This window comes from Anomalospiza imberbis, chromosome 5 (assembly GCF_031753505.1).
Source record: "Anomalospiza imberbis isolate Cuckoo-Finch-1a 21T00152 chromosome 5, ASM3175350v1, whole genome shotgun sequence".
NCBI lineage: Eukaryota > Metazoa > Chordata > Aves > Passeriformes > Viduidae > Anomalospiza > Anomalospiza imberbis.
Window position 1 is genome coordinate 10528553 of NC_089685.1, and position 26986 is coordinate 10555538.

The following is a 26986-nucleotide window of genomic DNA, read 5'->3' on the forward strand; positions in this document are numbered from 1 at the left end:
TGTAAAGATATGTTCTCTGCCAAGAACTTCACTGTGTACTGGTATTTTTTTTTGCCTTTTTATTTTGTGTAGTTTGTAAAGTTTGCTGAAATCTTGACCTAACAATGTGTTCTTTGCAATTGTTGTTACTGTAGATATGCGTGTTTTATTAAGAGAATCTTGGTTTTAAAATTGTAGGTATGTGTATAAGTTCCTAGCATGATGAAACTGTCATGACAGTGAATATGCATCATATAGTGTGTAAGAAAGAACAAAATGTAGTTTAACATAGTACTATTTAATTGAATATCTAAAATGCCCCACAAAATAAAGTGTGTTGCAACAATTAAAATTTTTTTTGTTCCCCTTCATGTATGTGCATTAAAAAAAGGAACTTTTTTTTTTTTTTTTTTTTTTTTAATTAAGAACAGAACCTGAAAAGCAATTCCCTAGGTTTTCCAAATAAGTTCAAGAAAATATTTGGAGCATCAGATACTGTAGCTGGTCAGTTCTGAGCCCTGCTCTGGACTGAAGCCCCAGACACAGAGATAACAAGGAACTCATGAGGAGTCAGAGATGAATTCTTTCAGAGATTATCCCATATAAGCATCTCACATAAAAGAAGGCTACTTTTCTTTTATTCATTGTTTAAAAAGGGAATAGAAAAAATTATTTTCTCCTAGGAGTATAAAGTAAATCAGAAATGTCTGACTAAAAGAGGGGAGTGAAGTGTAAATGCTTTTTTCTTTTATTACACTGAGGGTGGGGGGAAAAAGTACATTCTGTGAAATCCTGATTCTTGAGACTCCTGGCATTCTCCAGGCATCTCTGCAGGGAGGACAGGCTACCGGGGCTGCACCAGAGGGAGTCACAGCTCTCTCCCACTTTCCTGGCTTGTACTTGGAGTGAAATAACCTGCCTGACACCTACAGTATGCTCCTTTTTCCTGCAGTTATCATCTGAGCAGTGTTATTGCTGCTTTTCTTACTGGCTGTTTTTCCAGATGGATTTTAACAAGAAAGCCTAAGTCCTTGTCAGTTCTTCGGGATAATAATTGAAAATTAAATGTCACAAATACTGACCTTCACAACAAGGTTCTGGATGGTTAAACCTGGATTTTGATTTCCCAGACAGATAGGTTGCTGCAAGGCTTTATGAGGTGTGAATGGATAAGATGACCTCACTCCAGGATTTCAGTACTGGCGGGTTCCTGGATGTGCTGATGTTGGATAGTTACCTGCTCAGCACTCAGACCAATCTGTGTCAGAAGCTGAGTTTTCAAACATTCCCACATGCTGTAGGAAATGTTTGGATAAGGCTCCAAAACAGATGGACATTTACAGAGTTTTACACTCTGAGAAGGCTTTCCCCGGTCTGATCCTCTGTCCATCCTGCTCATTTGTCTTTTGCTGATCTTCTTCCCCCACTCTTTTTTGCCCTCTCCTGCAGGGTTCAGCACTTGAGGTTTTGATCCGTTGGCTCCAACCCGTGGCAAAACAAGACATGGGGAGTTCTCTGGACATCAGATGTGAGAACCCTAGGGGTCTGACGCTTCTCCCTTGACTTTCAAATGTCTGTTAGATCACTTTTCTTCCTCCATTGCAAGCTACTGCTTTTTCTAAGGTCTCCCTTCTGGTGGCAAGACTATTCTAAGGTTTCCCTTTGAGTAAGTGCAGGATGCAGAACTCAGGCTCTTCCTCATGGGGCTGAGCAGTGTCAAGCACAGCCTCCTCCAGGCAGACACAGAAGCCCAGAGGTGACTAGTGAAAAATGTTGCCTGCGCGGGAGGGGCTGCCAACACTGTTGTGGCTCCCAGTGCTACCAGAATATTGTTGCCTCTGGAATTAATTGTTGCCTCCAGAATGAAGTCAGCAGATGTAATTCTGTTGTGCAGCCCATAAAAACTAGGTTGTGGCATTGTGGCTTTTGCCTGATGCAATGGACTAGGTCTCAGGAAAGCAGTGGTTCTTTATCCTCAGCAAGTGGCTTGCTGAGCCCTTCTCATGCACCTCAAGTGAGTTCATGTGCTCTGAGTCCAAGTACAACCTCACACAGATACCAGTAAGTCCAAGATATACATGCATACACATACCTACCTGCATACAGAGGAGCTTTGCTTTCCATGTAGTACTTACCTTTCTTTAACATAAATGTGTGTCTTCTTCTGTTTCCACATGGGCAGAATCAGTCCTCACAGTCCCAAAACACCAACAGCTTGTAGGTATTGCCATTACCATCTCTGAGAGCATTTTAAAGACAAGTAATTAGTCAGCAAAAGCTCTTCTATTCACTCTCCTTTCCAACTTACCTTGTTCTGTACCATCTCAACAAGAATTTCCTTTTATCATCAGGAGACTAGCACAGTGTAAGTAATAAAAAATGTGCTGTCATTTAACATGTCTAATCTAAACTAAAGACTGAGATTTAAAGATGCTTTGGCATTCTGAGCACACCAAGAAGCAAATTCAACACAGCTGGCTCAGCAGTCAACAAATAATTACTCTACAGTGATAGACTGTCCTATATCCCAGGGTTCATTATTGAATTCCATACTCAGCTTTACAAAGCAAACAGCATTTGTGTATTCTTAGCACTTTATCAGCTTCATTATTCCTGATTTGAATGCCTGATAAACGAACAGGCTCATATGCTGCCCCTATAAATGAACCTGAATGTTTGCTGAGCTCCACAATCAAGACAGTTTAGGCAAAGGGATTTCAACATATTCAACATTTTATAGAGCCATATATTTTTTTTTCCAAAGGATTTTAGAAAAAAAAAATTAAAAAATGGTCATTATTGTTGTCTGTGGTAAATGAGAGCTGATAAAAAGGATTGTTTTCTAGCTTGTACAGCAACATGCAGTGTGGGGAAGGAGTAAGAAAAATTCATTTGCTAAACCTTGGGTTCACAACCCCTTGGATAGTTGCTATTCCTTGGCTCTTTGCAGTAGTCCTTTTTCCAGTATCTGCTCTCCCTGTCTGCATTTCAAGGCCCCTAAGAGTCATGCAGTTTTTACTTTTTTTCAAGCTGGCAACTTCATTATTTGATTTAATATTTGGAAAAAACTTGTGATATTTGTAAGGCTTTGCTGAAAATGGCACAGAGAGACGGAGGGGACCCCAGAAATAAACAGAGCAATGGAACATACCATGGTCCTTACATGAACTCTGTGAACATTTCCTCACTGCTGCATGTTGCTATATGATGGACAAACATTATTTTCATTTTAGCCTTGAAAGCCCAATTTTCCCATAGGTTAAAGCTCACCAAGACTAAGGTCCTTTCACTGCTCACAATGAGATTCTGGTTGAGACCATTGAAGAGCTTTTATGTCCCCCTTAATTTTGGTTAAAAATTAAGCCATTTCCTCCTTCAAAAGCTCTTCTTCCTCTAGGGTTCTATTCCTCCTTCTCTCTATGGACTCTGCTTTATTTCTTTTTCTTTCCTCAGCTAAACCCATGCTAATAGTCCCACTTTAATTTAACTCTTTTTATTATAACCATTTTTTACACCAATACTCCAAAATATATTACCTTTTATAATCTTCAAAAGATGCTGCACTTTATTTGTTTCATCAAGTTTTTTTTTGCTTTGTAGTGTCAGCAAACAAAATATAAAAAGTATGAAAGCTCTCAAGGTGTTTGTAGCCTTTGAGCTTAAGAAGAAAGATTGAAACTAAACTACTAGCTACATGTATATGTTCACACTCAAGAAACATTCAAATAATATTTTATTATTTTCAGCACTACATTAATATTGCAGAGTGTTCTTTATTCCATACCTGACACTGAAAGTATCCTAGCTAAAGGACTTTGTTCTGGGGAACTTGAGATATAGCTAAGGATATAGATTTAAAATATCAATAGATTATATTATACAGATTTATTTGTCAGATTGCCAGCCTTAAGCACCTTCAGTTAAATTACCTGTAGGACAAATTATTTTGTAACTCAGGTTAATAATGAAAATAATTAGTCCAAGCTATCCAAACTAGTAAGCACAAAAATTGTTCCTGAGACTGTGTTCTTTGGAGGGGTAAAAGTTTTTGCCACAGAAGAGAAAGATCACTTTTATTATTACAGCAACAAATCCAGGTCCCTCCTTCACATATATGGGACAATAAGGAGCTTACAAGTTTTCTTCCTTTCGCAAGCTTTTTAAGGATTAGGAAGATTAATGATATTTACCTGCATATGGTTTTTTCCTAGGCATGGATCTGTCCTGTGCTGTGCCTTCCAGCTAGAGATGTCTGAGCTATGAGGAAATGGTTAAAGCAGAGAATACCATGTCTGCTGAGCTATCCAGGGCTTCAGAAGTAAAGGAATAGTGTTTGGTGCCATTTGGTAACCACCTGGCCCTCTGGAGAATGCTAGTCATCCCCCTCCCTGCAGAGGGGCCGTTGGGATGCAGTACACACAGACCAAGGACCCCCACATGGAGTTAGAGACAGTTCATTTTCTAGTGTTGCTGGAGACCAGCTAGACATTAACAAAGAAAGAATTGCCTTGCCAGTTTATTCATTCCTGTCAAGAAGGCAAGCTGTTATTTTGAAAGGAGCTAACGACACGATGGCGAAAACCATATAAGCTGAACAGAAACTTCCCCTGTATCCTCCAGCCAACTGTAAATTCAGCCAACAGAAATCTTGGAAATGGTACAAGCTTTCCTGCTTTGAGAGCACTCAGGTTGGGGTGCCAAGAATAAATCTCCCTCTGAGGGAAACCTCTGAAGTAACTGCTGTTGACTGAGCTGTTCCTGGCTGTGAAGGCAGAGCTGAGTGTGGCAGACAGTGCCATGCCATGCCAGATGCTGCATCCCCCCGGCTCTATTTACACCAGATTTTGCCTTACTTGTCAGTGTGGGAAGAGAAGGAAATGCTGCAGTCCCCCTTCTTTTGCCTCAGACTGGCAACTCTGGGCCTCTCCTTCGATTTACTCCAGCTACTCTGCACTGTCCCAGAAAACTGAGACAGTCATAAACACCATTTAACTGGTTGATTAAGTCAATTCACAGCTGCTTTTCATCACCAGAATTTTGCAAAGCAACCATTGGGCCTAGGCCATTTTTTTGAGTCCCCCTATGAAGATAGAGCACTAAATTGCACAGAGTTGGGTCGTACCAGCATCCCAAAGAAGGGCACGTGCAGCAACCAGGAACTCTGACTTGCAAATAATTCTTGGCAGTGACCTTTTTCAGATGTAAGATGGGAGAATAGTTTCTTAAATGTTTACAGCATGTTGCTCACTTGTATTTCACTAAACAAGGTGCAATATACTTTCAACTTGAAATTTAGGTATGGGAAAAAAAGCAAAAATATATAATTCATGAAAGAACCAGGATTTAAGTCAAGGCAGTTCATGCTAAAATACCCTGAGTCTTAAGCAATGTCATAAACTCCTTGGCTAATGCATTCATAATCTAGCAATTCCTATCCACAGATCCTAGGAAAGATCCAGCAAGCATTTCCTTGAAGACTTATTAAACTGCAGCCCAGTCCAATGCAGTCCCTTTCTCAGTTCCTTAAGCCAGGCTCCTAGTGAAAACTCCTACTGACGTTACTCAGCTTGGATGAGTGAAGGCTGAATAAGGCCTGTGGGATTTAGCTTTCTAAGAACCATGCTCAGCCTCCTTTTCCTGTGTCCAGGGTCTTCTGAATTGGAAATCTTTCTCACCACCTGGTCAAGGGTGATCTATAAACTCTCTTCATAAATTCATTACAAATCACTGAGAAGAACATTTATTTTCTGTGTTATTTATTTTAGGTTACTATGGTCATAGTTACCATATACAAATTTAGATTATTGCAAACACACAGTAAAGAGAAAATATTCAGACTATATGGAGGGAAAAAAAGGAGAAAAATGGTCTCAGTAACATTAAGAAAAAATCAAACCCCCAAATTAAAATTAAATTATCTCCTACACATTCTGGCATTATGTGAAAATTAAAATGCACTCTGATGCCGATTTTATTTGAGAAATCTCTGTCATAACTGCAATAATTTTATTCCTCTCCATCATCACCACACCCCAAAGTCCTGGATTATTTCCTCTCCTCTGGATCCTAAGTAAGGTTGCTAAAAGGTTTCTTCACTGAATGCTCTCCCTTGTAGGAAGAACCACATTTTTTTCGGGAGTGAATACAGTCCTAAACCAAACAGAGACACATGGATGAATTTGTAACCCTGGCTGTCCTGTGACTGTGCTGTTTAGTCCATCAACTCTAACACCACCATTACTGCCAGTCTGATGAATTGTGGCAGTTGGGACCTGTTTACTGCCTTGAAGTTGCCTTTAAAGTTGGCTAGATGGTGCTAGAACATGCTGCATTACATTAACGAGCATGTGGCTCACATTCTTCTTACTGCTGATCAGAGACTGCTTAAAACTTGGGTTTACAATGTGCCTCCTCACTTAAAAATTGTAAAATGAGGCAGTTCTACAGTTCAGTCCTGGACCAGAAACTATTAACAGTGCACCGCTAACTAAATTGTGTTTTGGTTTTAAGGAAGAAATTTTTCGAAATGTAAATTTAAAAATCCCTTCCATTGACGTGGGTAACAGCTACTTGGCCATGTAATAGGGCTATGTACCTCTGAAAGTTTGTCTTCCTTAGTAAAGGCAATTCTACCAGTTGTGCAATTTAATTTTTCTTGCTGCCACAAATCTTGACCCTTGATCTCTCTGTCTTTGCAGGGTGGTTCTGTGTTTTTCTTTGCTTGTTTGCCTGTAACTCACTTGGGTCCAGATGTAATTTAATTAATATGGCAGAGCTGCAGACACAGTTGAGCATAGCCTGAATTTATATTTTCATTTGGCTGGTCAGAAAATTGGTTGCAATTCAAAAGGAGTATGTCATTCCAGATCTCACACTCTGGTCTGTGGACAGCTACACACACATAGCAACAGCTGAAATGAAAATGCAACTCTCAAAGGACATTTAACCTCCAATATTTTCAGCTTCTCTTATCACCACTGACCCCACATTGCACACTGGCCTTTCCACAAAGATAAAAATGGGTTCACGCTGATGTAAAAGGAGTTTTAGGAAATAAACACAATGTATATCTATACAGTCCTCATATTCTGCTTGTAAGCAAACAATTGCTGATATTTGATAACTAGCCTTGGGAAGGTGATTTGGACCTTTGCTGGTGAGTGCTAGCTGAGTGCTGTAAGACCTGCAGGAGCATCCTACCCCTGCACAGTGATTTTCAGGCACATGAGCAAGCTGACCATAGCTCAGCTACTGCCATGGAGGTAGATCCATGTTTGTAAAATAGCAGCAGGTTCCCTTTCACCTTCAGTTTTAAATCTGAATTTGCAAAGAGAATTTTTTTTTTTTCCAACCCACATACTGGAGAAAACACACAGAAAAGGGAGAGAACTGACACAGAGAAAACACTTTTCTGTTAAGGTAATATTGATACAGCTGTTTATTGCCCAACACACTGAGGAAAACAATACCTCAATGAGGTCGAAGGGCATTCAAATAAACATTGACACACTTTCTGCAGGAGTCAGTTTCAAGTTATTGCAGAAGGGCGTGTCACATGAATTCAGATCTTATTAATTCATTCATTCAGGATTTACTGCTGTCAGCCTTCGTTCACGAGCAAAAGGTGTTGAGCAAGTCTCAGGCCACAGCATTGGGCTGCTCTGTGCAGTACAAACTAGAAGGAAGCTCTGGGCTGGATTTCAGTGCAATCAGAACAAGAGGGAGGTTTAAATGCTCAAAGAGATCAGTGTTGGTTTGTCTGTCAGGTGACAGTCCTGAACAATGGGCTACTGAGGCTTGTGAGATTTATTTTCTCCTTTCTTTTTTTTTTCCATGCAAAGCCAAACAGCAGTGGCACGAGATGCTTAGATACCCCTGCTCAAGATGCAACAAGAGAGCTAATCTCAAACTGGTTGAGAGAAGCAAATAAAATCTCTTCTGGTTGGGGAGCAATTGACATTTGAGTTAGGCATTTTCAATCAACCTCTGATTGAAATGGGAAGAAGAGAGGATTCTTCCTCTGGAGGTGTTTTTCTGGGCTTGTACATAATCTGAGAAGAGCTGGAGATTCATACTTTTTAATCAGAATAATACTTGCTGTGGAAGGCCTCAAAAATTCTAAGAGCTTAGGTGACTGCTGTGCTCACCTGTGGGCAGATGACACTCATCTGATTGTGGCCAGAAAGTAGGTCAAGTGGGAGTTTTGATTTAGGGACCCAGAGAGAGATGCAATATATTGAAGAGACAGTTCTCCTGAATATAGGTCCCACGATCAAGGCAAAAGATTAATTCCAAGATAAAACCCAAAACTTTCTCTCTAGTGCTGGGCAGCCCTAAACACTGCAAATATTGTAAGGGGAGCTATTTCTTTCATGTTGCACTGTGACAGTCCCTAGCCAGGCCTCTGCTCTTGGCCCTGGTCAGGTAACACAAGTGATGGCCTCCTTCTGGGTCAGCAAGGCAGGAGTCACTGGGCAGGACAGCTGAAAGGCTCAGCAATAACTATCTTGCTCAGCAGATTCACATGAATGATCGCTGAACTCTCTGTTGCCGGGGATCTGATCCCAGAAACTGCTTCCTCCACCTTATCCAGCTTCCAGACCACTGCAACAGAAGAGATACACAAACAATGTTCTTTCTGAAAAGTAACTCAGACTACCCAGCACACCTCTGTGACCACAGCACCTGATCAAACTTGATTTTAATTTACCTAATTTAATTGTAGGAAATGGCCTTTGGCCTTATGCCACTGCTTTTAAAAGAATTGCTTTAGCTCCAGTCATTATATTTATGCATGAACCACCCACTTTGATATGGAAATTGTTGCAGCCCAAGGGGATTTCATTAAGTAATTAGGGAGGAAAGCATATAATGTCATTTGCTGTAACTGGATCTACAAAGTCAATCAATAAGTGACCATATGTGCATGAGCCTGGAGCATTTCAATACCCTTAGCATCCTTGTGAAAAAGAAAAACAATGCAAGAGGGATCTCCTTTATCTGTGACACAAACTTGCAGTATAGGACATATTTTCATTGCTCAAAAGAATTGCACGAGCCATGCTGTCATATCGAACTGCACAAATCAGCCAGATTTATTGTGTGCCTGGAAATGCTCTGCAAGCAAAGAGCTTTGTGGTTCCATGTCCAAGGCTTGTCAAGCACTGTAAGAATAAAACCTGCTTTCCATCACAGCTTTCAGAATCAGGCCATATTTTGCATTTATATTCCAAGTTTGCTACTCTTAAAGGTCAGTTTTGTTCTTGAATCTGAAAGAAATTCATGTTATTAAGTGTTAATGCAGCTGTAAATACAGCTTTCTAGGTTTTTTAAAATCATTATTTGTTCTCCTGTTCTGTTGGCTAAAACCTTAGACAGCTGGTGTTTGCTAGATTGCATTCTTAGGGTGACGAGTTTGTTCTACATACACAGAATGTGTTCATTCCTCAGGAATCAAGTGACCACACCAGAGCTAAACAATACATAAAGCATACAATTTATTTTGGACTATGATTTCTCCAGATGCTTAAAGCTGGTACATTTATTAACTTTTGACTACAACCACTGATTTTCAGTAGAAAAATGCATAAAAGAGCGAAATCTTTTACTGGGAGGCATTACTTGGATCTGGAGTCATTATCAAAGCAATGGGTGGTTATCAATTCAAAGAAATGGGTGAGGAGAGTGTGATTGATGTAGTGCAGGATGGCATGGGTGTGTTTGCAGATGGTGTAATGGAGAGCTCCAGCCTCGTACAAGGTGAAGCAATTTTACTTCTTGTTTATGTGGGTATGCAGTAATGATGTCATGTGTGCAGTGACTTCTGCTTCACAGTATTTCTTTTTTTGCTGGTTGTCAATGCCTGGCTGGAGGACCCCAAGGCAGCCACTGTTGAGGGCTGGAGGAAGCAGAGTGACAGGACAGAAGCAGCAAAAGAGTGTTTTGTACATCAGCAGCTGTGTGTGCTCCCTTGGGAGCCAGCAACTGGAGATGAATTCACACTACGGCAGCTGCCCATGAAACCTCCTTTGGCAAAGCCAATAATGGAGAAAGTTTAATGCATATTGTAAATCTGTCATTTTAAAATGCTTCCACCACCTCCTCCGACCTGGGAATGCTCTCCCTGCCCTCCAGGCACCCAGCATGGAGCTTAGTCTTCATCAGGGAGATAAGCTACCATGTGCTGAGCTTCCATCAGAGAAGACTTGCTGCAAAGCTCATTGTGGATCTAATTTGGATAATGGATACAAGTTTCTAAATCATGTAAAGCACAACAACACAAAATCCTTCACTATGGTTGGTACCAGGTCACCACAGGATTATCTCTGTGCCAAGTTCAGCTTGTATGAGTAAAGATGGTTAAAATTCATTTTTCTTCAGTGAAAGACAAGTGTGCTAAAAACTAATTTCAAAGTAGTCAAAGGTACAGGTTTGTTGTTTAAAATTTATTAAAGTACCAATATGGTAGTTATATATATGAAAAAGCCATAAGAGACATTTTATACTAGATTAGACTAAAATTTAGTATTAAATTCTCATCCTAAAATTGTCACCAGAAACCTCCATGACATAGAGTGACAAGTGGTCACACATTTAATATGCTGCTCTGTAGGCCAGCCAACAGAAACCATAACTTTAGGACATCCACATATGCATGTTGCAAATACAAACAGAGAAGGAAATCAGAATAAGTCCAGCATTGGGCACCTTGTCTGTTTAGGAGCACAGAGAACTTCTGATGTAACATCTTGGTCCTTATTTCTCTGCAAAATTATTTAGACTCTACCTCTGACTCTCTGTCCATAAAATTCAAGCTATTCAATTTTGAAAAATAAACTGATATACCATAATTTAAAGGGTCTTTTCAGTGTTACAAGTAGTTTCACCTGGGTATTAGGATGTCATCTCACTGGTATGAGACATCATAGCCCATGATTTCTCAAGCAGAGACTCCAACATTTCTCTTTTTGTTGGCAATTTTATGTAAAAATCACAAACAGATATAAGTATGACCCTTCCATGCACCCACAAAAAATCAGTCCTGGAAATCAAGGTGGTTAAACCCAACAAAAACTCATTTTTCCTTCTTTGATGACATCTTTAATTCTAATGTGATTGAATTTCAGGGAGGACTCAAAATTTCACATATTTGCCCTGAATTGTTTCAATACCAAAAAATTACTTGAAATAAATACATTAATAATTGTTATTCTGAGGCAAGCAAATTTTTGAGCAATCCTTTCAATATTATTCTCAAAAATGTTTTACATTTTAAATAATTCTGTTACCAAAAGAAAAAAAAAGTGTTTATAAGTTTGATTTTCTAAATAAAAGAGACTGGTACCCTATCCCCATAACTCTGTGAAATACATATATGTTAGGTTTAAAAAAATACACAAGAGGGATAGAAAAATACATTATTTCCATAAATAATGGACACAGGTGAATCATAATTTCAACTAGACTTGTACAGCGTGCTGAGGTTTTGCTTCTCACCAGGGCTTTGACTGTTGCTTTGACAAGGGTCAGAAATGGCTGATAGACTGCTTACACTGAAAACCCTACAGGACATTCTCTAGACACATTTTTGAAGGCAGACTAAAAGTCAAGTTTGCAATGGACACGGTTTTTTGGGTTTTTTTATTCCAGTCATTCATGACTGCTATCATGGGCATCTTATTAATTGGATATTGTTGTCATCTGTTTTCTCAACCTATAACTATCTAGCCATTTATTTTTTTGTCATTATGTTTGTTCTTCCTGTATACAAAAAATAGAAACATAACCTCCTTTCTCTGCAACCAAACATGTCCTGCTGTAAAGGCAATATATCATTTAATGGTTAGAGCTTTGATTTATGACAGAGTATCTGGGAGGGATATTGTATCCATATTTAAGCAGATATCTTGAACACAAAATTACATAATTCCATACCATGCCATTTCTAGCAAAACTGAGATAAAATGCTTGTGATCTTGGTCAGGCGTCCTTATTGCTCCAGAGAGCAGGGAAAATCAAAGCAGATGAGTTTTTTGGCTGGAGAAAAGAAGGAAAAGTGAGAGCTGATGCTCTGATGGTACAATAAGGGCTCCATAATATCTGTTATCTTTGAAAATGCTGTTTCATGTGGAAATGCTGCAACCATCCACACTGTGTGAGGCAGTGATGTGATGCATATTTTTTATGCTCTGGATTAATGTGAAATAAAAGGGTCCTCAGCTGAAGGCTCAGCAGACCCAAGTCTATCCACCCAAAACCCGGTGCAGGGTGAGCTGTTCTGGACAGGATATTCCAGAATATTTGGAGAATTTGGGGCTGCCTAGATACTGCATTGCCATCTAGTGAACATCGCTGAAACTGCATGGTGAAGCCGGGAAGTTGAGATTCCCAGCACTAAAATGGAAAAAGAAGCAGATGCTTCAGAAATGCTCGGTTGGACCACCATTATGCAATGGCAGAAAGAAAGTCTTATTAAAATTCCCCAGTGTCCTTCCTTCTTTTTTTCTGAAGGAGGACGAATAATTTTGTGAGGGCACAGTAGGAGAAATTTGAAACTCTAATTTTCCTTTCCTGGATGTAGGAGAACTCAGGGAAGAGTCCTCGGTACTTCCTCCCTGTAAATACAGAAAAGACAAGCTGCAGGTGTTGCACATTTTCACAGTGTTTCCTCTTTCAGCTCAGTATTCAAAAATAGAATGCAAATATGGAACTCTTATTTCTCATTCAAAATTTTTCACTGTTTGCCTTTGGGAGTGCTCCACAGTTTGCACATTACTCTCACACTGCAAACTGTGACGCAGAGAGTTGTAAAGCATCGGTCTCTGCCACTTCTGCTGGGTCTGTGGCATTCCCAGGCTTTGCTGCACGGATGCACGTGGACCATCCTGGCTGGACATCAGATGCCTACCAAAGCCAGTCAATCCCTACCCTCCCCAGCTGGGCAGGGAAGAGGGGAATACAATGAAAGGCTCGAGGGTCAAGGTAAGGATAGGGAGAGATCAGTCACCACTTACTGTCCTGGGCAAAACCAACCTAACTTGGGGAAATATTTAATAACTGCCACCACAGCATATTCTTCCTCTGAGTTAGTGTAATCCACATGGATTCACATCAGAATAGGAGCTTTTGGAATGAACATATTCCACGTTCTGGCTGATACCTCTGGCCATTAACTTATTCTTACTGCTAGAACAATCGTGTGAGTCTATTAGACTTCTTCAGGATTGTACCAAGATGACATGTATGTACATCCGTTCAGCAAAGCAGGTGATGCTTCTGGGTGCTCAGGGAAGTCTTTATCTGTTGCCTGGAAGATTAGATGTCTACTGGAATAGATTTCCTGAATTAAGCTCTTAACTGCACTGACCTGTCATTGAATTAAAGTATATGTTTTTTCCAGAAGTTCTTTCTTAATACATTCCCACTACTCATAGGAAAAATAGAAATAATTAGTGGCTTCTGGTAACCTTTTTCTCCTTGTTTTCTGTCAGAGTGACTCTGTTAATGTCAATAGTGTTCTTCATTTTCTCCTGCTGAAGACAACCAGACTGAGCTTGTCAAGACTGCAGAATAAAATGTAGCTCCCACCACAACATAGTGTGTATTTGTGAAGGGGGTGCTTTCATTTTAGTGATAACTTCTGATTTTAGGAAACTGACCTGGTGTATGACCAGCATAAAGATAGTCACACCTGTGGAGTGAGTGCATAGAAAAGGAGATGCTTCTACATTTCTAATAAAAACACAGTATTTGTCTGTACCCAAGAGTACCTGCACCTCCAGGAGGCTTTTACCTTCTGCTGCTGGGTTTAGCTCCTATCATGAAAGTATCAGTCAAGAAATTTAACTTCAGAAGCATTCACATGGGGGATTTTCAGTTGGAAAAATTATGAGGGCAGAGTAAGGGCAAAAGTGTGACTTTTCCAGATTTTCTGGTAAAGTTAAAATTGCAAATCTAAGTCACATGAAAGAGCACACACAGAGCTCTGTGTATTTCCTGATTATTTCGTATTTGTCTACACATCCTTGGTGCTACACAAAGGATGCTGGGCAAGACGTAGCATCCTGGAAATTTTGGGTGGGCTTATTTATATCAACCATGTATTTTTTAAAACACCAATTCATAGAACTTAAAGGAAACCCTGGTCCTAGTAAAACACTACAGATTATTAACAGTAATTAAAATGTCTCAGAGATGCATTCAACAATCTATCATCTAGCGGTCACTTATGATGGACTTTTTGTTGAACTGTTTAAAAATGTTATAATTGTATCTGGTGATGTTAACTCGCAGAGGGAGCAAAACTTCATTATAGCCAGCATAATTTTTAACTGCCTGTGCTGAGGTGTAGCAAGAGAACTTGTGAAAACCTGGATGCCCTTTGGGTGGCGCCCGCTGCAAAGCATTTGGTTTCCCTTCCTACAAAATAGAAGTAAAAAGGCCCCAGCCTGGTGTTGCCCGGGTGGGCTGTAAATCCCTTCCTGCTTCGGGTACTGCTGGGAGAGGGTTAAACCACTGAGCATCAGGGCCTGATAGGCAAAGAGGGAACAGAGAATGGAAAATGAATAGCATTTATTTATAAATGCAGGTTGCATTTGGTATGTGCAAGTCATTTGTCTTTCTGGTTTCTGTTTTCATATGGCTACGAGAAAAAAAGGAAGATGTAAGCATAATTTATTAGTTATTAAATTTATTTTTTTATTATGCTGATGTGTACACCCGTTAATAAAACAAGCCATTCTCTACTTTCACAGTTAAAAGAACATAGAAGGCATAAATTTTCTTTCTTTTTCAGGGTATAGTAGCATATTTATACTACCTTTACAGACAGCAAGCAGTAGGCTAGGTAGGAAGAACAGGTTTTAACACATGCTTTGAATGCATAATTACAATTAGAGATCAAGAGCAGGCACACCTGCTCTGGGGTGTAAGTATGTGGGCTGTTAGATCTTTGGTCAGATCTGACTTTCATGAGCAATTTTCACTTCTAAGGACCTGGGGTGGGTGGGGAACGAGAGATATGGGCATAGCTAGTCTTGCCTGACACCCAACCTGCTGGGCCAGCAGAGCCAGGAAACGGTGTTGTAATGTGCAGCTGGATGTGCTAACACCATCCTGCCAACAGGTCCAGCTCAAGAGATTTGAAAACAGACCTCTCTCTGAGCTTGGATTCCTGTGTTTGGTTTAGAATTGCTTCAATTTAGACATGCTGGTGCTTACCTTGTTCCACAAAGTCTTCTCCTTTTTTTGATCCAGAACATAAATCACAGAATCAGAATACTCTGAGGTGGAAGGGACCCACAAGGATCATTGAATCCAGCTCTTAAGCGAATTGCCCACACAGGGATCAAATGCACAGTGTTGGTGTTATTAGCACTGGGTTCTGACCAACAGGGAAAAACAATGTTGTATGCCCCTGATATTTCTAAAGTATCATGCAGCAACATGCCCTTCTAGGAAGCTGCAGTGTGTCAGAGTAAAATGATTTAACAAGGTTGGCCATAGCCTCAGTTATTCATCAATTTCCAAAAGTAGTTTTCTAGAAAAAGAAAACATCACCCAAAACACCAAGAGAAGAGACAAAAGAACACTTCATTATTCAACACAGAAGGCTTTATTTACAATTCAACATAATGATATCGGAAAAAACATTTGAGCTTTATTTGTATTTTTATTAACATTTCTAATAAAAGTTTACCCCACACTGTTTGAAAAAAAGTAAATACTTAACATTAGCCTTAGTGTCATGAATTAACAATAACTGTAACTGATGCTTTGGATAAAGTAACTACAAATTACAATTCAAGTGCAATCTAGGTACTGGACGTTTAAAAGCCCAAACCTGCATTGAGATCAATGAGATTATGCATATGGACAAAGATACAGTTCTGTCCCTATAAAATTTGGCCACGAGACATTTAAAATCATGGCCCGACTTGCTGGATCACTGCTGCTGGAACACCACATAGCACTAAATAACACTAGTAAAGCAAACACTAACTTACTGACAATGTACTTGAAGTCAAACAAAATGCAGTTGAAATGTTAACATATCAAAAACCACAGGAGCTCTGCTGTTGTTCCTTTCATGTTAGATCCTGACACGAAAGACATTTTATTATAAAAAGTTGGTGTCAGATCTTGAACCACAGCAGAGCTGTGTTTATCTCAGAGAAGATATGGCTTAATAACTTCAGCTGTCCTCATACATTTTTGACCAGTCCATAGGACTCTAGGGATGGCTTCAGTTATGTCAAATTGTCCCCAGACTAATATGGGAACAGAGCATCACATATGCCACCAGCATTAATGTGGATATGAGAGAAAGGTGTTTTTCATTGACTAGCCAGCACCATGAGTAATCAAATACACGGGCTGAGAGCAGCCCTTCCCTCCAGTATCACACCAGCTGCCCTGGTATCTGGCAGCTCTAGCTCACAGCGGGAAGGAGAGCGCATCCATGTACCTCCCAGACCTCACCTTCAAGAATAATGTCTTGGGATTTCTGTAACTCATCAGCTCTACTGATAGCTACAAAACTTTGCCCACAAGGAACAACAGAATAAAACACCAGCATTATAGTCAGTTGGATTTTCCCTTTATTTCCAAAGGTAAGAACACCTTACTAAAGATACCCAGCCAAACACGTTGTACTTTATTAGCGAGATGAATCTTTCTGATTTAAAGTCCATTGTAGCATTGTTTCCAAACAGCAGGATGTGAGAGGCTGGCCATGCTTGATTTCCCTTTTTCTTTGCAGCTCTTAAATAAGGGGATAAAAGATCCAAAAAGAAATCTTAGAAAATGCTGAACTTAGGCTCTTGTTCTGAATGTATTGAATCCATGGAAAGAGACCCAGCAACACTCTGCATTTGCCCCATTTACACTCAGAAAAAAATACAGCATTCAGATCAAATTAAAAAGTCAATTATTTCTGGAGATGTCAGTGTTTGCTACCTGTCTACAAGCTGATGCACCTCATTAAACAAATGGCTGCACAAATTTCCTTGTGGCAGATGGTTTATTAGTAAGTAATTGAGGCTACCTCTTTTCATTTATGGGGTCCTATAGCAACTGGAACCCTCTGATGTTTGATCAAAAATCATTATTTTGGCCTTTCCTGTCTCTGATGCATTTTGGAATATTTTCTCTTGGCCTGTCAGGTGACATATCAGATCATTCTCCAAAGGAGGCCTTGGGCCAAGTGGGCTTAGGGCAGTGCAGAGGCTGGTGCTCAAACAAGAGCCAGAAATAAAAGGTCACAGGAGACAACAGGAAGAGCAGTGGAGCAGGTTGGGATTTAGGGAGTGGTTCAGATTAATAAACAGCTGTGAAGCCAGATGCCGATGAGCTCCATCAACAGATGGATGACTGTGGTGAATCTACGAGCCATCTCCATATAAAATGTATGAACCATGTATTTTAGTAAGTCTTTTATAAACTTCATGTACTACAGTTAGTAACTTTACATAATAAACTTCACATTCAATGCAATTCACATCCCTGAATAGAGGACAGAGAGCAGTTCTATTGCAGCAGCTTCCATTCCTTGAAGGAACAGAGAGAAATATTGCAATGAGAGCAGCTAGAGCACAGCATGAGCTCCAAATTGTTGTCATTCCCAACCTGTGCTCAGACATGGAACATCAGCAAGCGGCTTTCATTTTTCTTGCAAATCCAGAAGAAAATGAGTAGCAAGTTGCATAAATGGCAGAAGGTGGACTAAAATCCAACTGCACCTCAACTTCAGTCTGTTTGAATGCAATTTAAAATGTATAACAAGTTTCAAATAAAGTCTTTTGATAGTGTAGTTTCCACGGCGGCCTCTTTAATGATGTCAGAAGTGTGGAGCTTCAAAAACATCAGCTTATTTGGGTTAGTAAGCTGGTCTTCTCAAAATGGAAAAACATGTTGAATTCCATAGCACATGGATTGACTGTGCCTTGAATCATACCTTTTGTCTCTGAGTTTTAACAAGCTGCTTGGCTGAAATTTCAATTAAACATTGACTGCCTCTGAAATCTTTTCACCTGTTGTGAAATAAAATCAGAATTCAGCATATGGTGAGGTAAGTCTTCAGCTTAAGAATACCTCTTTAGTACAGCATACTTTCCACCATAATGTTCCTGTCTCTGCACTTCTTTTAAATAACTCCAAAAATGTGTTTGTTTCCTCAGGTATCAGCACATTAATCCACCACTTGGTCAGTCTGCCCCGATGGGAATATATTTGCCTCTGTGGGCTAGGTATGTCCAGGAGGTGCTCAGACTAACATTACAGTGATGCACCACTGAGAGAAAGAAGTGAGAAGCCAGCACTCAATAGAAAGTGTAATTTACAGCGTGTTCTCTGAACCTCACATAGGGGGATGTCCTGGGAGAGCACAGCAATCTGCAGCTGTGTGGCCTCTGTCTCAGAAAGGTGATAGAGGACACTTTTCAGCAGTTTAACAGTCTTGGACAAAACGTCGATTTTAAAGAAATCACAACAAAACAAAAATGTTGCTCTTGTGATGTAGTTCCCGATGCCCTCCCCTGAGTTAAGAGCATCCTGAAAGATTTAGGATGGGAAGAGAACTTGAAAATATTAGGCCAGTTATCAGGATAATTTCCTACAGTACAACTACTGATTTTTATAGCATGTAAAAAAAAAAGAACAGCAAAATAGGTAATGATTCTGAACTCTTGAAACCCTGAGGAGAAGTCAATGCTGAGGACTGAGCTGTAAAGGGCTTACTTACTTATTTTAATTTCTTTGACCTGCATATGAAATAGGAGCCCATGAAGGCCAGGAACAGCACAGAGCCTCCGATCATTAATGCCAACTGCAGCGTGCTCAGCAACTGGAGCCGACTGGAGATTTTAGTCCTGAACATTTCTGCTTTCTCATCCCCGATAACAGCAGACTGAAATAGTGCAAGAAAAACATCAGTGAAAGGTACATATGCAAGACCTCACTTGCTGAATATACTCTTGGTGTGGTGCAAATCAGAGCATAAGTTTAATTACCAAGTTTCAAGGCACCAAGACTGAAAAAGCTAGGTAGATTTTTTTGGTTTTTTGTTTGTTTATTTCAAAACAGAGAATATTAATAGACATAAAAATACTAACCTCATTTAGCCAAAGAATAGGGAAGACATAGGGTTTTTTAACTTTTTTTAAAGGTCTGAAATGAGAAAAAAAGTACAGCATGTTACTTTCAGTTTGCTACATAAGCCCACTCTCTACTTAAACATTTTTCTTCTCTTCTAACTATATTTCTGGCTTCCAGATATACCTTTAAAATATACTTTTGTAGTGAAAAAAAAAACAATTAAACCAAAACTACAATTAATAACAGCCATTTTACATATGGGGCAACCATAATTTCCTGTGTAATCTTCTGTATATGGGCAGTCAGACACAGAGAGGGCCGAAGACCTGTGTGGGGTTCATCTGTACAAGATGCCAAAGTCATGTTTATCCATTTACATTTGGGCCAATGAAGAGGGAAAAAAAAACCAACTAGAGACCCATTTACCCTTGTGATAAAACAGTCTAGTGACAGGGAATACATAAATTCTCTTTCTCATCAGATTATTACAGAAAATACAGTTTGTCTTTTTGTTCATCCTCATGGCCCCATTTCGGTTTTATAAGAATGTTCTTTTTAAGAATATTTTAAGAACATTTTGCCTTGTAAGCTTCTGTAGGGAAATCAAATGTGTGTTAAAATACCTGGGCAGTGTCCCGCTCAGGAAGATTTACTCTGACCAAGCTTTGGGGAAGTATTTTTATTCCTTCTCCAAGACATTTCTACTGATGCTCTCATAGACCAATCAGCCCAATTAAAAAAAAATCTTTTAAAATCAAATAAAGTAGCACTTACTCAATTCTTGTTGAAGGCCTCACAAGGAGGTTTACTTGCAGCCTTTTTGCAAATCGTAGTGTAAAACCAGTCACCTAAAACCAGTGAAAAAAATCCAATGACATTAATTTCATTTTCTTAATTAGATGCCAACGTCTAAAAATGGACTGTGTCAAAAAGCACTTTGAGATTATTTTATCCTTGTGCTTTGAAGGATTAATTTTTATGAAATGGTAATGTATATGAGGGTTTCTCATTTCTCACAGAAGTTCTAATTTTGTGGCTTTATCATAGTTACTTTTGTAATTTACATTTAAACATGAAGACAAAGTAAAACTACTAAATCAGTCATGGCATATTTCATATAAAGATATGTTTCAGAGATTTTTTTTCTACCAAAAATCAGCTAAATTTTCTTTTTCAAAATGAAGGATATTTAACTTGCATAGGGCAGAAAACAAACCTTTCATATCAGGACAAACAGATGTATACAAAGGTCAAATCTTTTCTTCATATCTTTCTTCTGCTTTCTGTCTTTCACAAAAAAAAAGGCTGCGATTCTTGAAAAAATTGTGTAATATTTAGGAAAATACAATTGATTTCTCTATTCCAAATAAGGTGAAACAAAGACTTAACTTCATTTCTCTTCTTTGAAGTTACGTAGCTTAATTGCCTAATTTTAGTAAGAAATAATTAATTTTACTTTTTCTTTCGCAGCAAGAGAAAAATAGAATTTTTGAATGTTTGATTTCATCATACTATTCAGAAAACTTTGGTAAGTACACTTAAAGATCTGAATCACTGAAACAGAAATAAGGGTAAATTTTTAAGAAGTGAAATTAATTCTGTTTGGGAGGTCTTCTGGACAATTCAAGTCAAAAAGACTTAAATTAGGTCTACTAAAATCAGACTCCTCAGAGATCTAGCAATAGGAAATAAACTCATCTATGTTTATTTAGTTTTAATTGAGATAGTAATTATCCAAAAAATGGCTAGATGTAGATTTTTTTTTAAAAACTAAGTGTAGAGGAAACAGATGTTTCACAGAATATAATTTTTTCAAAGTACCTGAAGATCATAGAAAAGCTACAAAGTACTTCAAAGTTTGCAGAATCTATTCGATCCCATGTTTCCAATAAGTAAAAATCAAAACAGATTTTCCTAACTTTGAAGGTCATATTGAGATAAAGTTCTGCTCTAAATTTCCCCTGCTGAAGCCATACCAGTTTGAGACCAGACCTTAGAAAAGCAAGCACGAAAATATTGCATCTTCTGCTTGTCCCTCTGGTAAAAGGCCAACTCTACTACTATTAAATTTAAACATTGCAAGTTTCCCAAGGTACAAGTATTAAATACTCGGACTTACAGGCTCTATGTCTAGATATGTCTCATGCTCCTTTTCATTTGGGCTCAGGCCTTCCACATCATGCAATATAGATTCACTTGCATGAAGAAAATGAGGAAGAGAGATATATACCGGTCTTTCTATTAAAAATAAAAACAACAAACTCTCTTGAATCATTAAGCCTTGCTTTGGCACTCATCTTCACAGGTCATTTTCCAAACATAGTTTTGCTGTGTAGATGTACAATCGTGATAAAAATGTTAATAGTCTAGCCCCACCACCCAAAAAAACCCCAAAAAGCCCCAACCCAAACCAAAAAATCCCAAAATTCAAGCATGTTTGTGACTTATTTGTTGTCATGAGGAAAATTTGCATAGTGAAATAAAGTGCAGTTACAAATCTTGCTTGTCTTGTGTCTACACTGTGGAGCTGACAGTGCTCCCATTTTCATGCTGAGGTGAGGACATGACTGTCACTGTCCCTGCCCACCTTCATGATCTTGTTTTACCCTGAAGGGACCTCTCACAGTTCACTCTGCACCAAATGCAGACTCACTATATATTTATTTTACCAACACTACACTAAGCCAGTATTGACTGTGTACATACATACAATTGTGTGTGTGAATTTCCTCAGACACAAGGTGCAGAACTACCTCTGGCTTTTACACAGTGCCCCTCCTTCCCTTTCTCTGCACACATTCTTGCAGTCTCAGTACACAATCAATGGTATCCCAACTTTGCATAGCACTATGCAAAATATAGAAATATCACAATCCTCATTTTGGGCAACGAGGCTGCAGAAATGTGAGGGGTCTCACAAGCAACCTGAGGAAGAATTCACATGCAAACATCCTGGATATCAGAGTAACACCTCAGCTACAGGACAAATGTCTTGTCCCCAGTTAAATGGCTTGTGTGGCAGCACTGTGTCACCACCATACTTGCTTTGCAGGCACTGATGTCCAGAACTCCAGCTACGGTGCAGTTCTCTGATATTTCTAGATCCGTACAGAAGCAATAATTGTCTTCGACTTCAGATGGTGATGCAAATGCTTCCCGAGGAACTACGAAACGGTACAGTGTGATTCCCTTCACAACCTGCTTGCTGTGGAAAATTCCATAGATTGATCTGAACACAAAAGAGGAGAAATGTGTTTCAGCCTTTTGGATTAAAAGTCTAAACTCATGACAATGCTCCTGAAGGATCTCCCCAGCTGCCTCTCTCTTAAAAGAAACAATCACCCCAGGGACCCAATGTCCAGGCTCCTGCCGCACTGTTCAGAGAATTGTAGGGGTGTTTCTCTGTGATGGAGAATATTCCACACCTTCCCTAAAGGATGTGCAAGCTCAGTAGTGAACATGACAATACACAAAACAACAGACAAGATTTCAAATACTAATGATAAATAATATAGACCAAACTAACAAATTAATTGAGCTCTCTTTTCCCTACACACAGCTACACCTGCAGTCATTATGGAGTTTCTGGACTACAGTAGAGATATTTATCCATATAAAGCATCTCTCTGATATAGTTTTTTGCTGACCTTACAACAATCTAAGCTTTATAATGCAGATAACATCTTGCATATAACCTTATTCTGTTGCATATGAATCAGAATACTACTTAAGCTTCTTTTTACTAATTCAGTATCAGCTGATACACAGGTTGCTACACAGTAATGTAACCAGGACACCAGCACTTTGTATTGCAGCCAAAAATAAGAAGTGTTTTGCAACATGGACAGAACAAGTTTTCCTGACCCTGCTTCTGCAGGACATTTGGACAACTGTTATTGTCCTTTACTGTTCATGAATTGTGAGAATTAAATGGCCGGAAGGGTCTCTCAAACTGTGTGTACAATCAATCCAAAGAATTTTATCATTTCTCCTCTGCATAGAATTCCGTTTTCTATGAATTGGGAAATGTTTTCCAGTTTGTGGATAAAATTGCTTCACAAAAAAAACCCTTTAACTTCACGTTAAAGCAAATGACCCAATTTAAACCTAGTAAAAAGAAAGCATCTGTTTCCAGGCAGCAAAATAAATAAAGGGTTTGAACCTCCCAAAGTAAATACACTGTGATGCACTTTAAATTTTTAACATTTCTTTCAGTGATCCCACTGGAGAACCTGGGGATGCTGGAAAACCCAGCAGAAGCAGCAGGCTTAAAAGTCATCAGCACAAGATGTATTAAGCAGGCTTATTTGTTTGAAAATGCATAAAAATAAAAAAAGTAAAAATATCCTGTGAGAAAACAATTTTGAGTATCTATTGAATGACAATAAACACTGTTCTGCATAAATTATTTTTTCCAGACGTGCTAAAGATGGACCTAACTGGACCCTGCTGTACCTGTTGTCTTCTCAGACCAAACAAGGCTGGGACCTGATCTTAAAAGAAGTTCATGACTTTGAATCCTGTGGCCCTCAGTGCCTTTTAAAGATCTCTAACAGCTCCCAATGTCCCATTTTCCTGAATATATATCTGTAACTGGCTGAAATAAAGTACATTGTATTAGCTTGCTACTTGACATAAAAGTGGTAGAATCAGGCTCTGAATCATGAGCACAGCTCACAACTTTACTCGTGTTTTAGATGAAAAGTTTATGTTGCACTGCCTGGTTGACCTGAGCCAAATCACAGCCACTGCAGCTGCTCACTGAAGACAAAGAGCACTCAGAGGCACACTTGGGTGTGAACACACTCCAGGAAGGGAGCAGCCTACCTGCAAATGTCAGAGGAGAAGAAGCGTAGTACCTGATCCTTCTTAACAAATGGTGGGAAGGATGCTCCATCTGTGAATAAAATATAACAAGAGCTTGAAAGAAGTTCTACTTAGAAGACATGATTTAATTTCTAGCTCAATACTCAGTTGTCACGTTCCTGTGAAGCTGTGATGAAAGTAAACAATATGAGTCATTTGTGGGGAAAATATTTATGTAAGTTATTGCACATTGACGGCATTCACAGACAATATGTAATTGTTTTTGAAAGCAAGCCAAGATATAGCAGCTTTCTTTTTTGCCCCCAGATTTGAAGCTATATGATCAAGCCCGTTTAAAACAGAGGATATTAAAAAAAAAAAAAAAAAAAAAAAAACAAAACTGTTTAATATGAAGCCAAAAGCCTGTTGCCATTGCTTCAAGGTTTATGCACCTAGGTTTATAAATCTAAACCTTCCTGGAGATGCTTGAGTCACCTGCAGTTATGACACTCAGTGCTTATAAGAAACACAGGTTTAGACTTCAACACTGTCTATTTAATAACCAATGCTAAACCTTTTCCACTAAAGATTGCTTGAGTGGGTCTCTAAGTTGAGGTCCTTCTAGAACTAATGGAGAGGAGGAAGCCAGTTCTAGACACAACCCACCTCACCCCTTGGTAGATATGTAAAATAAGTCAGAGGAGTAGCAATTTGGTGTTGTTTCTCTTCACTTGCTCTAAAAGAGTGCAGACACTCAGATTTGCATTTCTGCATTGCAAGCACCCAGAGTTATGTAAGAGGAGCCTCTGCCATTTTCCCAATTAAGGTGTTGTAACAGACCTTTAACCAGTACATTTGTTCATTTTTGCGACAATTTCTGCTCAGTTTCTTAGGCACCAGCCATAACCAAACAATTGCAAACATCTGTGATATCTTTGAATCCAGTTGGCAAGAGCACAAAGGCTAAATTACATACTACCCCTTGCCCACTGCTGACAGAAGCACTTTTTTTTCAAACATTCATGATCATCCTAAACACACACTCTGTTTCTAAATCTTGTCTTTCTTGTAAGGTTGGCAAACATGAAGTCATGTCAAACCCCGTACAATGATACTGTTTTATATTTTTATCTGTGTATTTTCTTATACTATACATGTTAAGCTTTTGTGTGAAAGCTTACAAAATAAGGTAGAATTCTCACACTTACAAGATTTTTTAAACCTGTTGCATCTCCAAATACAGCAATGTCACACTGAATGACCTTGTGAACTGTGCAGCAATCTTTGCTCACAAGTAAAAGCTCATTTTCACTGTACTGGAGCACTTAATTAATTAGCAGCATATGTTTATTTCATCAGTTACAGAAGAAGAATAAACAAAAAGCTGACCCTGGCTAAAAAAAAAAAAAAAAAGTTGCCCAGCCCCATAAGAAAGATGGGAAGTCCTAGATTGTAAGAAAATATTTTTTCTTATAAAATTAATTACATGGTTTAAAAAGGAACTAATCCTTCATGCCTCACAGAGTTTTGGAAAATCAGATTCCTGTGATGTATTTTAAATACTTCAAAATACCTTGTTGACAGTCGGGGTTATAAAGAAAATTATCTATGCCAGGTAAAGCAGAATGGAAAATGAAGGGGGAAAACCCAAACAAAACAACCTAACACAAAAGCCTCCATTAACTGAAGGTCTGGAGCTTTCTGCAAAAGCCTCCACCAAGATACCTGCCAGCCTCAGCTCTACAGATTGTGATGTCCTTACAGCAATGTTTTCACTAATTAAAAAGAAAAATATCACCTTAAACAAATGCATCTTAAACAACTCAGCTGTTTATCTATGCATTTCAAAAGAAAATTCAAAAATATTTGTCTATAGTCTTTTCCTCCTGGTCTAAACTACTTTTCTTCTTCATTCCTTTTCATTTTCTAGTGATCTACAAGCCATTCATCTGACAGCCTCCTTCTTTGTTGCCTCAATTTCTTTTCATATACCAGGATGTCCATTCTGGTGCGTTTAATTAAATTTTCAACAGTGTAAATGAATGTGCATTATTAAAATGCCAAGATAATTTTCAACAACTATAGCAAAGAAAAAGAATCATAATTATATTGTTCTATGAAAATAATTAGTAGAAACAAGAGAACTGGATAATTTTGTTTCTCTTCCACATTTACTCCAGATGTAAAGGCTGTGTGCATGCGTATATAAAATGATATGCTGTAATAAAGAATTCCTATATTTTAATAGATACACACATATGCATATATCATAGTAGTAGTATGTCTGCATATATATAGATACTTAATATACAGAACACAGAACTGGCAAAGCCCAGGGTAGTTAATTTAAATATTGTATCTCATTATACTTTGAAATAGCAAGAAAAGTGTTAAAATTTTAAAAAGATTTAATAGGCTCACCTGTGCCATTAACCATATCACAGTGACCTTTCCAGTACGAAAGAGTCCTGTAAGATAAAATAAAAGTCATGCTGCATGTAGTAGTAAATTCTACCATTTAAGTACTTTGATTACCTGTATTACCAAATATAACTGTTCCTGGATATCCTGACCCGTTAGCAATGGCAAAGGATAGAGATGTTCATTCATTCAGATAAATTACAGGATCCATTAGAAGAGGTTAAAAGGAATCTATCTACTTAAGAATGCAAAACAGAAGTAAATACTTGTGTCAAAGAATCAATAACTGTCTTAAGTCCAAGCTCTGAACAGAACTATTAATAGCTGAAAAAAAGTGATGGTTTTGCTATGCCAAAGGCTTGATCCTGTTTCCTTTGAATCATTGAAGTTTTTTCCATTTATCTATAGCTCCTAGTGAATCAAGCTGTAAAAGTAATACCTTGAAAATGTATATTTTTTTACTCTACAATGTTGTGATACCTTTTATTTTTATAGCTTTCAATTATTGCCGTTTTTGTAATATCTTCTGTCCCAGTATACACACTGTAAGGTCCATCACTTGTCCCATTATACTGTAATAGATGCAACAAGAAGGAATAACAGTTAGAAGTATTGAACAAATTTATAGCATTTTCTTCCTCAGAGCAGCTTTCTTAATTTTTATTCATAGAATAATAACTGAAGGCAT

General features: G+C 38.6%; 1 protein-coding gene across 5 annotated transcripts in view; it reads right to left on the reverse strand.

Annotated features, from left to right (window-relative positions):
• Positions 1–16554: 16554 nt before the first annotated feature.
• The window catches only part of CD36 (CD36 molecule (CD36 blood group)), a 35023-nt gene continuing 24591 nt past the window's right edge, over positions 16555–26986 (reverse strand). For all 5 annotated transcript variants that reach the window (XM_068189588.1, XM_068189585.1, XM_068189587.1 and 2 more), the window contains exons 6-14: positions 26779–26870; positions 26299–26345; positions 23899–23968; positions 22113–22300; positions 21191–21309; positions 19846–19919; positions 19089–19143; positions 18719–18883; positions 16555–18008 (exon numbers count right to left, since the gene is read on the reverse strand). In XM_068189588.1, coding sequence (XP_068045689.1) covers positions 18719–18883; positions 19089–19143; positions 19846–19919; positions 21191–21309; positions 22113–22300; positions 23899–23968; positions 26299–26345; positions 26779–26870 — 810 coding nt within the window. In that variant the 3' untranslated portion in view covers positions 16555–18008. The remainder of the gene's footprint in view (positions 18009–18718; positions 18884–19088; positions 19144–19845; positions 19920–21190; positions 21310–22112; positions 22301–23898; positions 23969–26298; positions 26346–26778; positions 26871–26986) is intronic.